This window comes from Strix uralensis, chromosome 4 (assembly GCF_047716275.1).
Source record: "Strix uralensis isolate ZFMK-TIS-50842 chromosome 4, bStrUra1, whole genome shotgun sequence".
Classification (NCBI taxonomy): Eukaryota; Metazoa; Chordata; class Aves; order Strigiformes; family Strigidae; genus Strix; species Strix uralensis.
This window is the reverse complement of record NC_133975.1, coordinates 124,725,445-124,746,550: the sequence shown is the minus strand read 5'-3', so window position 1 is coordinate 124,746,550 and position 21,106 is coordinate 124,725,445. Positions and strand designations below refer to the sequence as shown.

The 21,106-nt window shown below is 42.2% G+C and overlaps 1 protein-coding gene across 3 annotated transcripts in view; it reads right to left on the bottom strand.

Annotated features, from left to right (window-relative positions):
* The window catches only part of SYT16 (synaptotagmin 16), a 72,554-nt gene that overhangs the window by 6,284 nt on the left and 45,164 nt on the right, over window positions 1–21,106 (bottom strand). For 2 of the 3 annotated variants that reach the window (XM_074865252.1, XM_074865250.1), the window contains 3 exons: window positions 13,939–14,195; window positions 9,545–9,988; window positions 8,278–8,467 (listed from right to left, as the gene is read on the bottom strand). In XM_074865252.1, the coding sequence (XP_074721353.1) occupies window positions 8,278–8,467; window positions 9,545–9,988; window positions 13,939–14,195 (891 nt within the window). Of the gene's footprint in view, window positions 1–5,753; window positions 5,877–8,277; window positions 8,468–9,544; window positions 9,989–13,938; window positions 14,196–21,106 lie in introns of those variants that run through there. The other variant, XM_074865251.1, reaches the window with a different exon arrangement.

The window sequence follows — 21,106 nt, the reverse complement described above, 5'->3', positions numbered from 1 at the left end:
AGATTAAGGCTTATATTCTTTAAAATGCCTAAGTGCTCACCTTCTATTTAGGCACCTATCTCACTGACATGAAGAACGAGACCTCTTAATATCTGGGGGTGTCTGAAACTTCAGCTTGCCCACAGTTACACAAAAGTCTGTAAAGAAGTAAGAACAAAGTCTAATTTTGCTGAGACCAATTTTAGCACCGCATCCACCAGATTCTCCTTTCCATATACGCTTTGGAACAGAAGTTCTTGCTACAGATCATCTTTAATCTAAACTCATCTTTCATCTCTGGTATGAGTGGACTGAACAATGTTCAGGTATACGTAAAATATCAACACCTCTGCATTTAATACCAGAGCGAAAAAACACTAAATCAAGGAATGCTGCAAGAAGCCAGACATATTTTGGGCTGGTGCTGCATAATCTTATTCCAGAGGTTTGGCCAAACCTCTTCTTATGCAGACTGCTCTGTCTCCATCAACACTGCCCCAACCATAAAACACCTCTTGAGAGCTCATCTGCAAAGGCAATCAGTTTATCTGCAGTTCTTCTAATGACCCATTTCTGTCATCATCCCTCTAAGGGAACTAACTGATAATGACAACTCAGGGGAATAATCAACTATAATTTATACATTCCCGTTTTTAGAGCAGGGACCATAGCATACATTCTGCTTGCATTTACCCTAAGCTCCACTGTTATTAATAAAGCTGACCTGTGAAGAAAAACACTGCAAATACAAAAGCATCTAGTCCCTGCTTGAATTTATATTTAGAAAGGAAATAAACAACCAAAGACTCCTGACCCCTCAGGTCTGTGGACTGCAGGATACAATAGAGTGCCGTACGGACTTTCCCACCCGCGCTCCAGGCAAGCTAGCTCATTTCCAAAAGCAGTATAACCATGTCAGCATGCTGCAATCCAGACTAATAACAGCCGCAGTAAAATAAAGCCTTGGGCCTAGAGCTTAATTTCACCCAGCTGGCATGCCCACGCTCTTAGCCTACATAATAAATGGCAGCATTGCATGGCAAAGCAGCCCCAGAGCTCAACTCTGTGCCACTCTGTACATTGCAGCTCAACGCGAGGCCTCAGTTTGAGACCCAGAAGACCATTAGTCACTGCTTTACTTCCCCGTTAAATCAGCAGTGGGGCAGAAATACTCTGAACCTGGCTCACTGCAGCTGGATTTGGGAAAAGAGCAGGGAGGAGAATTAGACCCAAGCTTTTATTCCCAACCCCACATTGTGAAAATCTGCATTAGGCCAGAGGCAGCTTGTGGCCTACTCTTTAAATCATACAAGAGCTGAGAGCTGCCTACTACATTGCTGAGGAGTCAACTTTTCTCCCCCTATTCCACCGAGTCTCTGCTGCTCAGGTCCCCTCTCCCGTGGCTGGCAGCTCTCACACAAGGGAGAGGCTGGGATCTGGCAATCTTCATGACATGTGAGTCATCAGAGGACAGACCAGCAGCACCTTTAATTTAAAATACAGCAGAAAGGAGTGCAGTGCTCCCAGGAAGCACTCTTTGGCCTGAGGGGAGGGAATTGCCAGCATCAGTGACTTGTTTCATGCAAGGACTGGCTGCGGAGAGGCAGGAGGTGAGGGCGCCTGGGAAGCAATGCGCAGGTCTATGGGGAAGGAAAGTTGTTTCCAGAGAGCCTCCGAGCTCAGTTCCTTGGTGATCCTCCTCTGCTGCCACAACACCCCATGTCCACTCCATTTTACAGCGTCAGCCCTCACCTAGGACAAGTGTCAGACTGTGAAGCCAGTTTACCACTGGCCTGCACTCTCCAGTCCTGAGGAGGTGCAGCTTTAGTCTGGGCTTACACAACTAAAGCAGAACACAGACACCTCCCCAGAGGCACAAAGTGACTCTCCTCTAATAAGGGCATTTCAACACTTTCCACAACATACATTGGGCTTTATGCATTGCTGCTGCCTCAGAAAAGGAGTGGGAACATGAATGCACACCTTCTCAGCAATGGCAGCAGCATGATGTAAGCGATGCTTAAGCCTGGCTTTTCTCACCTCCAGCAGTGGTGCCCACAGGCATGGCTTTATTATAGAGCTTGTCATCAGATCTCCTGCAAACACTGCTCTGTAGAGTCACTGCAGATTTGCAGTACGCATTGAGATCCAACTGAAATTTGGAATTAGGAGAGTACTACCCTGGAAACAATGGCATTGGCTTCTGCTTGTTTTGGAAGTGGGAGATGCATCACCATATATTCCACTTCAAATGCACTCCTTTGATTCAGAAATATCTTAATTTTTACACCCAGCAAGTTTAACATGGATTATACTTTTCATAGATCTTTTAGAAATATAAAACTATTGAAAACATTACTGGATAACTGCATGGTATCACTGGATGTCTAGTTATCATGGAACATCCCCCACAAAATCCCACAATCACTGCTTGAAAGTCCATTATTCTGTGACATGCTTTTCTGAGCCTAATCAGTCCCAGATCTCACATGTGGTGGGAAGAGCTGTACCGAGCCAGTCCATCCACCCAACAGTACCCAATACCACATGCCTTAGCAAATCTATAAAAATATGGCAAATATGGCTTATGCTGACTCTCTCCCAAATACTCTCCCAGTCTCCAGCAATTTGTGACTCAAGAAATTTCTCAGACAGGGGCACTGTGTTTCCATTTAATGGTCCCCAGTGGATATTTCTTCATGAACTTGTGCTGTGCTGTACCAAACTCAAGTAGGCTTCTAGCATCCATGATGTTCTGTAGTGAGGAACTAGACAGCGTAAGTGAAAAGCTGTCTCCTCTTCAGGACCCGCCCCCTCCTCGCTTCATTTTATGATCCTTTGGTTTTGTATCAGGAGAGACAACGAATAACTGCTGCCAATTTTTTTTCTCAACAACACTTATGATTTCATAGACCTCTGTGAAATCATTCCCCATCTCACTTTGCCATAGCATCGTAGGAGGCACAGTCTATTCAGCTGCTGCTCACTGGAAGCTGTTCGCATACCCCTGATTGTGTCCAACACTCCTCACCACATCTTTCCAGTTCTGCCGTATTCTGTTTGAATAGAGAGAGCCACAACTGTACACAGTATTCATTACACCAGTGACTATATTTACAGTCAAGTATCAATTTTTCATTTTGTCCTCTGTATATTTCTAACCTTTAATTTTTTTTTTTTCACTGATACTGCTGACCCTTGAGTGGACATTTTCCTGCAGCTATTAACTATAAGCCTAATATTTCACTCTCAAGTGGCTCTGAGTCCACCCAGATTAAATTTGAATTCCACCCCTGTGCCCACGCAATACCTTACATTCATCTGCACTTCATCTTCCACCTCACTGCCCAGCTGCTCAGTACTGAGACATCCTTCTGGGGGTCCCTGCATCTGGTCTCATCTTTACCACCCTGAACAAAAATTTCTCAGTTGATCTTATTGTAAGTTTATTCAAGATATATTCAAGGATGAGCAACAAAAAGCTGCAGAAGGAGAGGTGGTCTTGTACAAGCTTCCTGTGACTGACTGGCAAGTACTCAGCAGCCAGTAGCTGCCCAGCACCTCTACTGCTCTGTTAACCAAGCTCTTTGGAGGGCTGAATTCACCCTAGCTTGCCCTAGAACAGATCCCCCTTCTATTACTGATGAGACAGAAGCATGAATTTCAAAGCTTTAGGAGCTCAAGCAAGTTCCCTGTTCAGAGCAAGATATGCAGGTAAAAAGTTTTTTTTTTTTTTTACTCAGTCTCCTGGTCTGATTGGGAGAATTAAAGAAATTAACAATTAAAGAAACTAACCTGTGCCTCAGTTCTCCAGGAATGAAACAGGGATAATAATATTCCCTCCCTCCCTCACAAACTGATAAAATAAAATCACTAATGGCTTTCAAGCACTCTGATACCAGAGCAACAAATACCGTGGAAGGATTCTAATTTTTCTACAGGAGCATCTTCTGTACTTCTTGGTATTATCATCTGTGACTCGGTAGATGTTTGTTTTCAGATAAGTCTTTACTTCAAGAATTTCTCCTGTTGCCAGTAGAAATCCTGATAGCTTGTCCTCTTCCTCCTGTCTTTTCTAGTGTTAATGCTATTGTATTTGTTTAATGGGGTTAATATGCTGCTGGTATAATAATGATCATGTATGGATGTAATTATTATGTGTGATTAATTCCACAGCTGCTGAAAAGCTTGGAGGACTTTTCTTAGGCAAGGGAATATCTTTACAATAGTCCTTCTCAAATTGCATTACACACAGACATAAACCCCAAAAGACATGCAAAAGTGGAAAGAACGAAGGCTGGATTAGAGGAGAGAGAGCTGCACCCAGCAGAGCAGCTGATGAAGGTTAAACATCATGTGAGCAGAGACCATCTCTCTGTTGCGTGTTTATACACTGACTAGCACAAATAATTCCTGGTCCATCACTACAATCCAAAGGCACTACTACCATGCTCATAGTATGTAACTGGTTATAAATTTTTAAAGACATGTCTGCCAGTGGTGTAGGCTTCTCTTGTTACTTTTTTATAGTAAACATCCTTTAAATGAACACACTGGGTTTTGTTCTTAGAAGATACAATACCACAGACCAAAATATGAACCCCTACAAAATGCTAGCACAGGTTAATGATTTTTACAAGAACGAAAGCACACAAGCCATAAGCACTAAAATACCAAGGGTGTCCACATCTGACAAAACTGTAGATGCTTTTCTGCATGAGGCTTTTTGGCACACACTGATAATTTATGGTCCAATGCTGCAGGCACACTCTTGAGTGCCCTTAAGTGCTCTGAGTGATAATGGATCCATGTGCGTGATCAGGGATTGTAGACTCAGGCCTATAACTCAGCATGTTCCTCAGAACAATAGCTGGACACTTACTCTTGACCAGACTATTCTTAAATCCCACATATGTGACCTGAAGAGAAGATACTTCCTGCAAGATTTAAGTCTCTGTAAGCTGTCCAGATGTTTTATAACCCAGTTATTACTCATGTAAGCACCCATGACTTTGATATTTACCTGACTCAGTTTAAAGGTTTAAGTGAAGAAGAAGGTGTGCCCAGGAAAAACTGACATGTGCTCAATCTTCCTTTCCTTCTCCAGAAAACCATCTGGTTTAGCCTCTGCAGTCTTTAACATCTAAAATCACCAGTGCCCCAGTCCAGTTCTTTCTGCACACAATAAAATCCCTGTGCAAGGATGCCAAGGACAGAGCATGTACAGCATGGGAGATGCTGAGCTCACCTGTGCAGGACCGCAGGTGGCAGACAAGAGGGTCAAGGTGGGCAAAAAGCACAGCTGGAGAACTTGCTGTAGTGCAAGGCTCTCCTGCCATTCCCCCTAGCTGCAGCTGTCAGCAGCAGACAATACTAAAGCCACTGTGCTGCAACAGGACCACATATGGGTATTGTATAGGCTCTGTGCATGCAGGGCTGGGAATGGAGATGGATTCTGTCCATTGACTTCTCTCAGTCTTACCATAAATGGCTGCCCTGAATAGCAGTTTGGGCTTGGTATTTAAGTGTCCTGAAGCGCTATTATATCTGAAATCCCCATGATACTTTAAAGAAATAAATCACTCCCTCTGAGGCTCAAACAACAGAACCGCAGATAGGGCATATTTGAGAAAACACAAGGGCTATTTGCTCACCCTCCAGAAAGGGAGATAGCAGTTTTAGTTTTCACCTAGTGAAGGACTTATCGAACATCTCATTCAGCCACCAGCATGTTTCAGACAGTAACGATCGGACTTCACAGCACTCCTCTGCTGTGCCTGCAGGAGTTATCAGTGAAATGCTACTCCAGCATCTGAGAAAAGGGCTGGTTTTCTTCCTTCAACTTCTTTCAGCTTCTGCTTCACTGGGTTCTCCTTTTCTCACCACAGTACTGGGAACTTCATAGGCACAGAAGAACAATGCAGAATGTAGAAACAACAATGTGACTTGGAATAAAAGAAGCAGATTGCCATAGGTTCAGAATTTGCCTGTAATCATTTATGAATTTCCATGTTTCACCTAAAAACTGATCTCACACTGAGAGATACTGGTCTGACAATGCTAAAGTACATCTGGATACAGAAAGGACACAAAAAAGCAACTCAGGATAGCCTTAATAGCAAAAGTGGAAGAAATGTCATGAAACAATGTCAGGACTATTAGTTTGGGTGGCTGACAGGAGACTTTGGCCAGCTTATCAAACTGATTAAACTAGGTTTATCTGAAGTCCTACAAACACAGAAAAGGAAAATTCAGGCAGAATTTAAAATGAAAGGTCCCTCAAGGAATCCCTCCTTTTCCCATATCCTGCTCCTGTTCTCATCTCATCAACAAACACAAAATGTTTGTCAGATTTAAAGATGCTGCCAACTAAGCTACGGCACTCCTGTGCTCCCGCCAGATAAAAAGCTGAATGGGATGTCTAATCAAGGCAGCTAAACTTTCCCATGCTGAAAGCTAACCCATGCACACATGGCTAATCTGCCAAACCCCATCCCACCAGAGGCCCAGGACAGACACAACTCCCCAGCACTCACAGACAATGAGTTTTAGGGTTGCTCAGTTTACCGCAACACACAGAGCTATACCACATGCACCTAGAAAGACATTTGTTAGAATACCAAAAAATGTCAGTAATTTGGTGATGATATTGCAGGTAGTAAGCTGGAAAGCAAACATCTGAGTTCTCTGCAGTGAAGACATGTCATTTACCGGAAAAGAGTGGGGCATTACAGATGCCTGACCCATCCAGACACAAGACAACTTGTTCAGGACCTGATTTAAGAACAGAATTGCAACATAATCCTGATCTTCAGGCAGCTAAGAGAAAAAACTTTGATACCACAGGTAGATAAATGAAAACATGCCAGAAAAAACTGCAGCTAATTAACTTGGACCTATATTGGGACTACTTTAATTTCATTTCTGAGAATAAAGCTTTAGGATGTATCTATACTACAGCATATATAAACACAGGCAAGCTTGCTTGTTAGAGCATGTAGTAAGACTCTTGTCTTAGTCCACCTTTGCTTTAAGTTAGTAAAATGGTCCCAACTTGAAACGTTTTAATAAAGCATGTACATGCAAACGAGAACATGTCTTTAAGTAACTGTCATGGAGACCTATGTTACCACAGCTAATGTAAGACTAGCTAGGGCTACACAGACTGGAGTCATAGGTTTTACCATTTCATAGACTTGCCCTTAATTTTCAAGGGGCTGACTGACGACACAGATTGTTTCTATAATCTACTGAAGTATAGCTTAGTGGAAACTTAAGTTTTCCCATCCATATACTGAAATATCACATAAATATTTTGCTAGCTCTGGGCCAAAGAGCACAGCAACTGGCGAAAGCAATCTTAGCATTCTGCAAGCTGGAGATACTATGTCAAATCCAGTGAATGCAAGGAACTGTCAAAGGTAATAACCTTTGGCAACCACATCTCAAAAAGCAAACACACCGACAAACAAAAAAATGTTTTTTCACATTGTCATTAGCTGCTGGTTTCAGACAGGAGGCAAAAGTACAATACGAGATGGCACTGCCATTCAACCCCCTGAATGAGGCACACCAGCAGCAAAGTAGATAACACCATGCACTGTGGCTGCATGACCCCATCTATGTTGTGGGCATTATACTATCCATCCACCGCCCATCTCAAGGACTAACTACAGGTCTGGGACTAACTAAGCCTACTATAAGGCAATTTCCATTTTTTCCCTTTAGGTATCGGAGGAAGGGAACTCAACTGTTGCAACCCAGAACAACTTTCAAATCTTTCTGCAGAAGATTTTTTTGTGTGGCAGCAGAGAATTCACAGCAGCAGGATCCCCAAAGGGCCAAAGCATGAGGTCACCTAGCACTCAGCAGCACAGCAAGGGGACTAAAGAAAGTATAGCCCTGGGAAACACTTAATAGCACAAGGCAGGGCCTCTGCAGGTCACATGGTAACATATAATCACTTGAAAAGCACTTCTTTCTTTTTATGGATCTGCTGAGAATTACTCTGTGCTTTGGGTATAATAGCACTTTTGCCATAATCAGATGTTGTAAAGGTATGTGCAATAAAAGAGACATTCAGGTGTTACTGTCCCGTCAACTGTGTCTTCATAGGATTGCTTCCAATTACACTGTAAAATTTACCAGTACACATATTCAAAATAATGCTTTTAATTTCAATCAGATACTCTGCAAGGAAACCCAGCTCAGAAATGACATAATTGAATACCTTGAGGAAGAAAATAAAAAGCAAATTTTGACTCAATGGTGTTATTTAATAGCAGTGAAAGTACTTACCAGGTGGCCTATTAATTGCAAGGTTTCGGAAATGACTGCCTTTGATCATCTCCACTGACAGCCGCCCCGTAGTGGCATTGTACGACAATCCCACGAGCAGCTCTGGCACCCCTCCATGCGACAGGGACTGTGTTGAAGAAGCGCTATCACTGTGAGAGATTGCTGACAGACTAAGCTGAGAGTCTGCACTCTGCAGGGAAAGAGCACTGAAAGACTCATCAGGACATTCACCACCACCCTCCCTTAATTTATATCTTGTAGCCTTGTTTAGTAAGATCTCTCTTAAGAAATGACAATGACTAAGAATGAATTATTATGGGGCACCAGAAGAATCAGAGCATCACTTTTACAAACACACATCTCTGAACTTTCTCTTTAAAGATGAGGAACTCTGCGTAATGTGTTATCGCTAGTGTAAATCAAAGCCTCTGAGATAAGCATACATCCTAGTACATCAAACACGCTGTAAATCTCCTTGACAATGACTTTTGGATGGAATGCATTTTGCAGTTTGGGCTTTCTGGGTCATGTACTGTGTATTTTCTTACTTTATTTCCTTACTATCACGATGCTCTCTCTACCCCGTCTTCACCCGGAGTATGATGTTTTATTCATTTCATGTGTACAACCTCTCACTGAGCTTTTTGTAGACAATGAATCATAACAGAGCTCATCTACACAAATTGATTGGCATAGCCAGGGCTGGATACAACTGTGATGTGCATGGAAGACTATGAAGCACCACATCCAGTTCCTTCTCACATGACCCACATCTCCTCTTCCATCTGTCATGAAAAGGAACATTACTAAGCATTTCTGATAATATGGAAACTGCTCAACGCAGAGCTCCACAAGCTAGTAGCTACCGCCAAATGAGGTAGCTCTTGCACTGGCAGTAGTACAGGTCCACCAACATAACAGTGCACAAGAACTACTGTCCTCGTTGAAATTAAGACTTAATTAGTCTTGGTGGCTCCAGGACCAATCTACTATTTTTGCATGGTACAGCATTTGATGACTTGTGTAGATGTAGTACATCTACATGATTTTGTGTAAGCTTGCTAGCTGAGCCGTTGTTAGTAAGGCACAGCTTTGTGTAGGGAAGACACACCCTGTGCTTCCCCTTACTGATAACTTTTCAAGTGACAGCAGGACAGATCCACCACTTGCATCCCAACAGCCCTGAATGAAAGATATCAGGTACAGCTGGTGCCCATTCACCAGATGAACAATTTTAAGGACTCCATATTTCTTTCATCACACTTACGCTCAAGTTACTCCTTGGCTCCAAGACCAATGTCACCTTCACTTCCCCTTTCTGGATGACATTGCTCAGGTAGAACAACTGCTCTCCCATCATCTTCTCTCCAATCATCTTGTGTACCGCATAGAGGCGGAAACGAATGGCGTGGCTGCTTAACTCCTCTGGCTCCAGCTTACTGAAGGTAATTTTATCCTTGAACTCGGGGATGGGTCCCCTCTGAACACTTGTCTTACCCCTCTGTTTCTTGCTAGGCATCAGGACTGTGTGCACTTGCCAGGTGTTCACACCACTGCGGTCTTTGTCTGGGATATTCCTGGCCTCCAAGATAGTAACTACTAGCTTTTGACTTGAGGATTTATAGTTCAAGATGACATCTAGATCACCGCATTTACAGATAGGCTCATGAGCACCATGATGAGCTAGTATGCTGCTCACTTCATTACGTTCCTGCAAAGAGAAGGAAGAAGTAAAATCTCCACTGGAGTTCAACTGCGTCTGTGTTCCCAACTGTATGTAAAAAAATTGTTCTCACTTGTGCTTGCAAGTGTAGGCAGTTGCTCTGCAAACTAGGATCCCACTGTTTCTTGAAAGGCCAGTGATAGTTAATTGCCTGATTTTGTGTATTATTCCCAATACAATCTAGTAAACAACAGCACTTGTTGAAATATTTCCAACAAAAAGTTTCACCACTATTTAAATGTTTTGCAGGAGACTTAATTTGGCAAAAATTCTACATAGGGAAAAACTAAACAAAGGCTCTTTTTAAATTTCATTCATGTGAATTTTCAGGCATTAATAAAACTTTTTGGTTTCATTTGGTTAAAAAAAAACAGTTTAACCTAACACTTTGAATATACACTGGAATTTTTTCAAAATTGATTTTTTTACATTACCTAAATCAAACAATTCAGTCAAGACTGATAACTTTTTGGATATTTTGTTCTGCTGGAAATTAAAAAAATTAAGCACTGTGTTCAATTTGATGGGAGGGGAAATCACCATGTCAGAATTTCTTGCAGAATGGAAATTCCATTTATAGATGCTACTCTATAACTCAATACTTTTCCTACAGCTAAAGCAATGATAATTGAGAAAAACTGTCTGATTAAATAGTATTGATTCTTTATTCTCTTTTTAAATCTCCCAAGAGAAGCATCTGTTCCTTCTGTTCAGTTTGGATACTAATACATTCAGAATAAAAATTCAAAATAAACAATCAAAACAGGTGCAGACCAATTCACACACATGTTTTACCTACTTTTAAAACAAAAATCATCTTGATAAAACAAGGTAAAAAACATGGATGCTCACCTTACCTTTTGATGAGTGGGCGTGTGCGTTTCTGTTCAAAAGTCTTTTTTATTTTAGAGCTAGAACGTGCTTCATGTGATAAAGGAGTTGCTATAGTGATCAATGATTTGTATTTAAACATGAGTATACACTGTACTAGGGAAAGATTTTCAGTTAATAGCCAGAAGGTGAATTAAGGCCTGTCACTAGCAGTCTGAGTCACCCTCCTCCTCAAACATTTATCTTCTTTTGCATTTCAAGTAACACTTCTTTTCAACATAGGAATCTTACCATTTATAGTACAGATGATGGGCCACAGGACTTCTGATGTAATTCCCTTCAGAAGTGTCTAGGGTGGTATATGTCTCAGACAAGACCTCGGACAAACCTCAAAATTTGTATCTACTTCCTGTCAACCTACTTTTCAAGTGCTTAGATTCATCTGCCATGTCATGCAAAGCTTTGACTTCATATTTTCGTAGGTGTTTAAGGGATTCATGCACGTGAATACAAAAGTCCATGTGTGCACATTAGTGATGGAGACCTGCTGTCATACGTATTACAGAAGCAATGTCAAAGAGAAAAATCACCAGTTGGACAGCACACAAAATTACTTGGTTGCCCATAAAAATGCCTTTCTGTATGAACAGCAGGCTGCAAAGACAAAAATGCAAGGCAGGCCATGTTGCCTGGAGAGAACGTGATGTTATGCAAATGCTAAGTGCTGCTGTGTGGCTGTCAAGTTATATCTGTCTGGTTGATGAAATAATATTTAAGCAGGAAACGTAATGGGATTGCACTTGATTCATGTTTCCCTCCACATGTTCATCCCTCCCCACTTTCATCTGTGCATTTGCTATTGAGGAGATGGAATCAAGGCACATTTGAGAACTGCTGCGAAAGTGTGGAGCCAACTGTGGTCGCGGTGTAACTTTGCTTTCATCTACATGCCTAAACCAGAGAATGTGAACTCCCATGCGTCATCATAAACCCATAGGTACGAAGGTCCAAGAGGGACTTTCCTGCCCCAACAGGGCTGAGCATCTCATCTTTTAGCAGCATGTAGGGCAGACTGAAGGTCAGCTATCTGTTTTTTGACAGAATAGCTAGAAAGCATCTGGATTTCAGGAAATATCTAATTGTGCTACTATAGCTGTGGCCACATCCATTACAAAGAAAACTGCTTGAACCGGAGGCAGAGAGGGAAAGAGAAATGCCTAACTCTGCGACAGTGACCTTTCCACGGGCAACCAAGCTTTAGAGACCTCATGGGCTGGCCCTTTCAGAGAGCACTGTGCTATCTGGGACTCACCCCTGTACAGGTTTTCAGCACACAAAGCTTATAACAAACACTCCATTTTCTTTCTGTGGAAGTCATTGACAGAATTTCCCTAAGCTTTCAGAGCTCAGTGGGGCTAAGAGTCCTTTGTGAACGTATTGGTTATACAGACACCTAAACTGAAATCCAAGGAAAGTGTGGGTTTTAGATATTTCATCTGAATTTATTTCTTTCCCTCTTCCCAGCACAGTTGAAAGGTCAAGCCAAGTATACTGATTGATACTGTATGTCTAACCAGGTCGTTCGGGACAGCCAATATCCACTTCACTAGGTAAAATAAGTCCATTTCTGCCAGAGAAACCTGAAAGAGCAGCTAATTATGGACAAGACTTGAAATGGTACTTGTAGTTCCATTGCAGGGGCAGAAAATTTTCATTTTTGTCTCTAAAGAGAGGTCCTTTCAGTGCAGCATAATAGCGCTTGGACATTTCTGGCATGTCAGAACATTTAGTTCCTGCAATAAAAAGTCTTTCATTAATCTACACAATACCTTTGGATGAGAAGCTGCTTGTAGTAGATAAACTGGGACTCAGGCATATCTGCCCCTTGATGCCATAACCACTCTTTGCGTTTTTAAAATATAGATACCAGGAGCAAAACAAGAGATGTATTCCAAAGAAGTACAAGAGGACACTGTGGCACATGTGAACCATGGCAATGTACATCAAATGTGGAAAAGGAGAAATGAGCCTCAGATGGGCAGACAAACAGTGCATGTCAGAGACACACAGCAAATAGAGGGCAGGGCTGCCACTACATGGGTAGTATTCTGTGGGACTGGATTGTGCAGCAAACAAAAATGCTGTTCAAAACACCCCTTAGGGCTGGAGCATATGCACTGAGGAGTTGTTTTCCATCTCTTTAACTGGCTGCAGGCAGCATGCTCTGAGGAAAGGAACCTTTCCCTCAAAGCCTTGTTGCTCAGAGTGTGAAGGAGGTATTAGTTTCCACAGCTGAAGAACAGTCTCTTTTAACTCAGGCAGAAGATGTGACCTTTGTGCTGTTCTTTTAAAATGTCTGATGCAGGCTGATATTTTTTCAGAAATTTAATCTTGTGGTAAAGTAATAATGAAAACCAACATATCACACAGAAAGATTATGAGAAAAAAAGGGGATGCTAAGCCATCAGGTGTTTACAATGCCTTAAAATCTGTAAATTTTTTTTGAGGCTTCAAAATAAAGGTGCAGAACTAAGGGAAAGCAGAGTAGCTCCAACCTCAGGCTCTCTCCTTCCCTGGAAGGATCCCTGGTATCAACGGGGACTAGAGTGATGGTCACTTGGCCAAGTCATGGGCCACCCTCACCAGCTGCCTCCAGCTTTCCAGATGCTTCCAACTGTCTAAGCCATAGAAACCATGTGGAAAAAGAGGCACAGATCTGACCCAGTGACCACACACCATGTCCTTAGACATATACCTCGCACATACAGCCAGTAACAAAGCCCTGGGCCACCACAGAGTGCTCTTTGCTAAAACAATAGTAAATGCTGTCAGGCAGCTAATGGCTCTAATTTCAGTTCAGAGATTGCAGTTAGAAATCAAGTAATAAAACAGCTTCTCTGAATGAGTGTTAGTAGCAAGAGGTAAAATACCAGAAAAAGGGGAAACACATAGAGAGGGGTGTATATTCATGCACACATGCACACAGGAGTACCATTATCTTGTGCTGTGCTGATCAATTTTTCACTTCATTTCTCCTCTAATATTTTTTGGCCCCCAATATCCTTCAAAAGCTTACACCATGTGTAATAAATGACAATTCACCATACCTCGGGGCTCAAAGCCGATGAGCTCTCAGTAGCATCATTTACTTCAAATCCCTGGTCGGTAAATGCTGTCACCATTTCCAAGCATCCTTCCGTGGCTTGCCAGCTAACACCATCGGCAATGCTAGACTCCATCCTAGGCCCTTTACGCTGCCCAGTGCCCCTACTCTCAGTAGTTGTTCTTGAATCAACAGATACATGGTCATCTTCACGATAGGATAGGTTGTCTTGGTAACTCAGTTGGCTTAGTCCATCCAGATCTAATGATTTGCAGCAAGAAAATAATTTCAGAGGGATTAGAATTCATTCCTCCCCCTCTCCCCCCCAAATGTGCCTCTCTGCTTTCTTTTCTTTTCTTTTTTTTCCCTCATCTCCAGTGTATGCAAGAGACAGTTTCTACTTCTCAGAACTGCAGCATTTGACTTAAAAAATAACAAAACGTGTATAAATCAGCATTTGATAGAGTAGACAGGGCTGTTTCTCATCCCATCCTGAACTGAGAAACTGGTTGCCTTTACTTGAAGAAGTTAACCACCAAATGCAATTACCATTTGAGTGTTTGGGATATTCAAGTGCCTTGGGGTTGCTTTGCGACCCCAAAGCAATCACTTCCATGAAAACACAGGTCTGACAAATTACAGAAAAGCACAGCATAGGCCTGATGAACAGCTATCAGCAATTTCCTTCTATCCAGGACGACAAGGAGGAGGAAAGGACAGGAGTTAGCATTGCCCTCAAGGGGATGGTGCTGGTGAGGAAAGGAGTTCCACAGAGATAATAGAGTGCCACCATGACCCTATCACCCATCCCTGAGAGCTTGGGTGTGCATGACCATCCCCAGAAGCCAACCAGGAATCTCAGAATCCCATGTCTGGGCTAAATTGTCCCAAGGGCAACTGAGGGGAGATGTGTTCCCTGATTTTTTGCCTGCTTTTATTAGTTTTGATTCATCTGATCCTACACACTTACTCCATGGGTTAAAGTAAGGTGCATTAATGAGAATAAAATAATATTCTCTGGTTCAGACCATAGATTCCTCTCTGCACCACTGAAGTCTCTATTGAACACAGGGCACTTTTCTCTGCTTGAAGGCATCAGTGAGAGCTCTCTGGGTAGAGCGACACAGATAATTACATGTGCAGGGACACAGATAAAAATAACATCATGATTTGGCCTTGAATGTGTTCTGCAAGCACTTTCAGAAGAAAACAAGGGACCTTCCTCCTCCTAATGCATCTTATGCCAAGCCTTGCTTTAGGAACACAAAGAGCTAGATTCTGCCTCCATCTCTTTCAAATAAACAAGAAGAAGTTACAGTGAAAGAAAATAAGCTGTGCTTCCAGACAGCTGATAACAGTAATGAAAACAGAATTACTTCATTTGCAAACACCGCTATTTGGAGTTCAATGTTTTCACAGAGTGGTTGAGGTTGGAAGGGACCTCTGGAGTTCATCTTGTCCACGCCCCCTGCCCAAGCAGGACTACCTGCTTGTTTGATCTCAAACCTGCAGGTTTGTTCTCCAGAAGGTCATTACTACAGAACAGTATTTTTTTTTCAAATTCAGTCTCCAACTCAAATCTTTAAAAGATAGTATTAATTACTGTGTTTAATAGAAAATGGTTAGTTTGCTTTGGTTTAGATGAACCAATGTTTTCATTCCTCGTCTGATAAATGAGACAGGGAACCTGGTGACAGCTGACATGGAGAAGGCTAAAGTACCCAACAACTTTTTTGCCTCAGTTTTAACTGGCAATTGTTCATCCCACACCTCTTGAGTCCCTGAATCTCAAGGCAGGGACTGAAGGAACAAAGTCCCACTCATTGTAGGAGATCAGGTTTGAGACCCTCTGAGGGACCTGAGGGAACTGGCTAATGTAGTTGCTAAGCAGCTCTCCATCATACTTGAAAAGTCATGGCAGTCAGGCAAAGTCCCCAGTGACCGGAAAAAGGGGAACGTCAAATCCATTCTTTAAAAGAATAAAAATGAGGACCCTAGGAACTACCAACCATTCAGCCTCACCTCTGTGCCCAGTAAGATCATGCAACAGATCTTCCTGGAAGATAAGGCATATGGATGACAGAAAGGTGATTAGACACAGTCAATACGGCTTCACAAAGAGCAAACCCTGCCTGACCAATCTGGTGGCCACCTACAATGGAGTGACTGTGTTGGTGGATAAGGGAAGAGCAACAGATGTCACCTAACTTGACTTCTGTAAGGCCAGGCCTTTGACATGGCCCCACACAACATCCTTGTCTCAATTTAGAGAGATAGACATTTAATGGATGGACTGTCTGATGAACAAGGAGTTGGCTCCAAGGCCTCATACAAAGCGTTTCACTCAATGGCTCAGTGTTCAAATGGAGATCAGTAACAAGTGGTGTCCCTCAGCAGTCCATACCGGGACCGGTCCTGTTCAATATCTTTATTAATGACATAGACAGTGGGATTGAGTGCACCCTCAGCAAGTTTATAGATGACATCAAGCTGAGTGCTGCAGTTGATACACTTGAGGGAAGGGATGCCATCCAGAAGGACTTTGACAGGCTTGAGAAGTGGGCCAATATGAATATTATGAAGTTTAACAAGGCCAAGTGCAAAGTCCTGCACCTGGGTCAGGGCTGTCCCCAATATCAGTACAGACTGGGGGTGAATTGCTTGAAAGCAGCCCTGCAGAGAAGGACTTAAGGATACTGGTAGATGAAAAATTGGATATTCAGCCAGCAATGTGTGTTTACAGCCCAGAAAGCCAACCCTATCCTGGGCTACATCAAAAGAAGCATGGCCAGTGGATCAAGGGAGATGATTCTCCCCCTCTACTCCACTCTCCTGAGACCCCACCTGGAGTACCGCATCCAGCTCTGGGGCCCCCAGCACAAGAAAGACATGAATCTGTTAGAGCAGGTCCAAAGGAGGGCCATGAAAATGGTCAGAGGGCTGTTCTATGAAGAAAGGCTGAGAGAGTTGGGATTGTTCAGCCTGGAGAAGAGAAGGTGTCAGGAAGATCTTATTGCTGCTTTTCAATGCTTAAAGGGGGCGTATAAGAAAGATGGAGAGAGAATTTTTACTAGGGCCTGTAGTGATAGGAGAAGGGCTAATGGTTTTAAACTGAAAGAAGGTAGATTTAGATTGGATATAAGGAAGAAATTCTTTACTATGAGGTGGTGAGACACTGGAACAGATTGCCATAGAAGCTGTGGATGCCCCATCATTGGAAGTATTCAAAGTCAGGTTGGATGAGGCTTTGACCAACTTGATCATGGCAGGGGGCTTGGACTTTAAAGGTCACTTTCAACTCAAGCCATTCTATGACTCTCTACACACCTCTGTCTAGAACAAAAAGCCCAAATCTTTCTGAGTAGAAGAAATTCTATGTTTGGTCTTAGCAACAAAAATGCTGTCTCTGATTCATGCTTGCTCCAAAAAGAAAAATAAAATTAAAAATCCAACAAGAGCAATGGGGATTATACTCAGGAAACATTTCCTGGAGGTGTGGAGATGTCCCTGCCCCTCTGCTTGGCTGCTCTTTCAATTTAACAGCTTGGAAATTAGGAGAATAACTTTATCCCCTTTCTTCAACTATGAATGGTCTTACATTCTCCCTCCCAGTAAAGTGCTTCAAGCACGGGCACTTCAACAGAGAAGTCTGAGAGCGCCTCACAGGTTTGTCATTATGGTCCTCTTCTGAGACATGGAAGTTGGTCCTTCAGGAGGAAAGAGGGATCCAAATTCAGATCTCTCAAATTTCAGGTGAGTGCTCTTCTCACTCCCTTCTGAAATGCAAAACCCATCTTCTCATCCTCCCATCTGGTAGACCTAGTCCTGAAACTGAGAGCCCTCATTGTCTTGCCTCTGCCCTGAGCTGAAACTCTTGAGTGAGGATAGAAAGTAATTTGATTTTCTGCCATCACTCCCATTCTTCTCTACAAAGTCAGAAAACAGAAAGAAGTAAACATAAGAACGTAAGCAAGAAGAAATAAAATAACAGAAATTCCACAAATTTACTGAGACTGAATGGGAACAGGCACTCCTTAAGGCATTTAATTAGCAAGCCAATGTCTAATACACATTTTAAACAGTGGGTCATCCATCAAAGCACACACCACACAGCAGGCTTTCAGAATAAAATGCTACTGTAGTAAGAAATTATCCTCACACAATTGTCTTGCGGTTTTGACTCCTGCTGGGATAATATCTAGATCAATAATAGAGGAATTTTCAAAAACTACATTAAAGCCATAAAAGGCTATTCATAACAGGAGAACTCCAGAAATATATTAATAGAGCAAGCCATCTCCCTAAGACTCAGGCACACAATGAATGTGTTAGGAAAGCAAATGTAGTATTCACGGAAAGGAAAAGGTGATTCACCAAAACCATTCAGTGAAACAGTCTAGCTTATTCTTTACATTTAAAGTAGTTTGGTAAGAGATAATCACTTATAAATACCAGTATTAGAGAATCATTACAGGTAATAGCCCAACACTACAGACTAGAACAACTACACCTCTCCAATTACATCCATTCTAACACTATATTCACAAAAAAACAGAAGTTCTTCACGTAAAGGAAAAGGTCAGAGCAGTAAAATGCCTGTAATTTACCTGAGAGATCTTTAAGAAAGAAAATGTCAACTGTCTTATGAATACCTGACATGAATAAACAGCACAGGCTCAGGGATATGTGTTGAGACAGCATTATCTAACTATCTGAACTTTAATTAGCCAAGAGTCCCCACAGAGCAATAGCAGCCAATTCTAAAATTAAGGGCAGATAGTACTGCACACTAAAAGAGTGTGATTTTTTTTTTTCGGTCCTGCTCCCCCAACCTTTCCATGTTGTGTCACATGTGTCCAACAAGCCAGGAAGGAGGCAAGGGGAATATTGGGGAACCAAAATCACCAATAAATCAGGAAAGTCTGTATTCAAGGTTGGAGAACTGGCTACGAAGAAAACATGACATTTCTCGGATGAAAAGATGAGCATCACCTCTAAACACAACTCTAACAGGTGCTGGGATATGAAAGCATCTCTCCAAATATACAGGGAAAGCTCAGCACATCAAACATTGAAAATCAGGTTGGAAAATTCTGTGAAGTCCCCCCTCACACTGGCAGGTAAATGGCCCGGTTAACCTACAGTATCTTTCTTCTTTTTTAATGATACACAATCTCTCAGTTCTATGAAGCATTACAATGTACCAAAGACATGTCCTGAGAGGCCTCATCACTTCCTAAAACACACTGCCAGAGTTAAAAGATGGAGCCTAGTAGATCTTGCTACATTAACAGCACATAGTTCATTGACCAGCAAGAAAAAACAAGATGAAGAGTTTAATGTGTGCCTATTACCTGTGCTGACCGAGGTGATATTTGCTCTGTGGACTGCAGTGAATCACTGTGCTTTTACAAGAAAAAGCATGTCTTTTCTTTGTGATTTTTGAAAACTAAAGAAATTTGATCCCTTCTTCTAGACTGTATATAAACGCATGCTGAAAGTTAAGAACCTGTTTAAATATGGTCTGGAGGAGGAAAAGATTTCAGTATGGATCTAGGTACTTCTGGACTTGAAATCCTCCTAGGTACCAGAGGTGATTTTCAAACCCCCCTTCCTGAAAGGCAGTAACAGCAGCAGAGATACTAGTTAGTGGGACTGAGGCATATTTGTCCTCCTACAGCAGTAATCCCCTTGCCTGGCCCTTGCTACAGCCCCAGGTCCAAATCACTCTGCAGTACCTCGGCACCACATGCTCCCTCACACTGAACCAAAGCAGATGCAGAGAGACTGAGCAGTGCTCCTGCCCCTGGTTATTTTGAGATTAGCCATCAAAAAGTGCTAAAAAACTTCCTAGAAGAGCCTCAAAGGAGCAGAATCATTATCTAATTACAATAAATCTAAACAAAAATGGCTTGTAAATTTTAGGGGTTAAAGAGAAAAAGGATCTTAAATTTCAAGTGACATTATGCAATCAGGCCAAGATTGTTTAATTTACCACATGCTGGGTAATAGTCTGAGAAGACTCCATGTTTCCAGAACTAAAATGGGCTCTTTATTAACAGGGTGATTTGCAGAGAGGCTGTGGGCAGAGCTGGCATTCAAGCCGTTCAGCTCCCCAGAGCATCCTTCAAACACTTCCTTCCTGCGGTGTGCACTCCTCTTTCCAAGCTCTATTCAGGTTACTACAAAGATTTTTAACAGGTGAAAAGTTAAAGCTAAATGAGTCCAAAGTGCAGATTGTCATGACATTGATAACAGAAACAGAGAGTCAAGGAAAATCTCATGTAAGAATATGATGTGAGAAGACTGCCGTATGTCAAGGCTGAGTGGGAGAGAAACTGTTCAGGGCTCTCTGAGATGCTCAACTTCACTGTATGCCTGAGTTTGTTACAGATTTCTGATTCTTTAAGAAAAGAAAACTACCAGCTATATGAGTAAAAGGTCTGTTAAGAGAACACAGGAGAAGAGAAGTCTCAGGCAGAGTCTAAAAAAGTTCTGAAAGTACCATAATCCTAATACGGACTCAACACTTTCAAAAGATCCTTCATCCCTTCCTCCCAGAAAGGTCCAGAGGATCTGCTCAGCTAAAACAGTGTTTGATACACCCTCGGGGCACAATGATGGCTTTACACCCACAAACCTTTCTGTGTTTTGTGAGCACCAGCTAGGGGCCAAAATGGACTCTCACACACACGGAGTTCTTGGACCAGCAACTGGGGGGTAGCAGGGTGTGGGGTTATCTAGGATTTACCCCAACCACTCAGCTTTTCTCCCAAACAAACATTTCACATCAGGAGCCGTGGGTGTCTGCAGCTACCACTGTACACCCAGTAACAGCAGCTCTACATGCCTCAGAAGTCTCTCTGGGTTTGAAGGAGACCTAACATACCCAAGGATTAGTTTATAGGTATTTGTTAGTAACAAAGGGTCTAATCTTGAATTCAGTGAGGAATGGGGCAGGGAACCGAATATTTTAGCAGGTTTCAACATCTGTTTTCATCTAGTTTCTGAACAACTATTTAAACAATATTAATACTACCTCTGAAAAGAAAAGTAGGAGCAACTCTGCAACATGTTGTGCCAGAAGAAGAGTTCAATGAAGAGTCATACCTTGAAATGATCATTCTAATCAGAGGGTGCATTAAAATCAAGCAATTGTATTTCAAAATTAA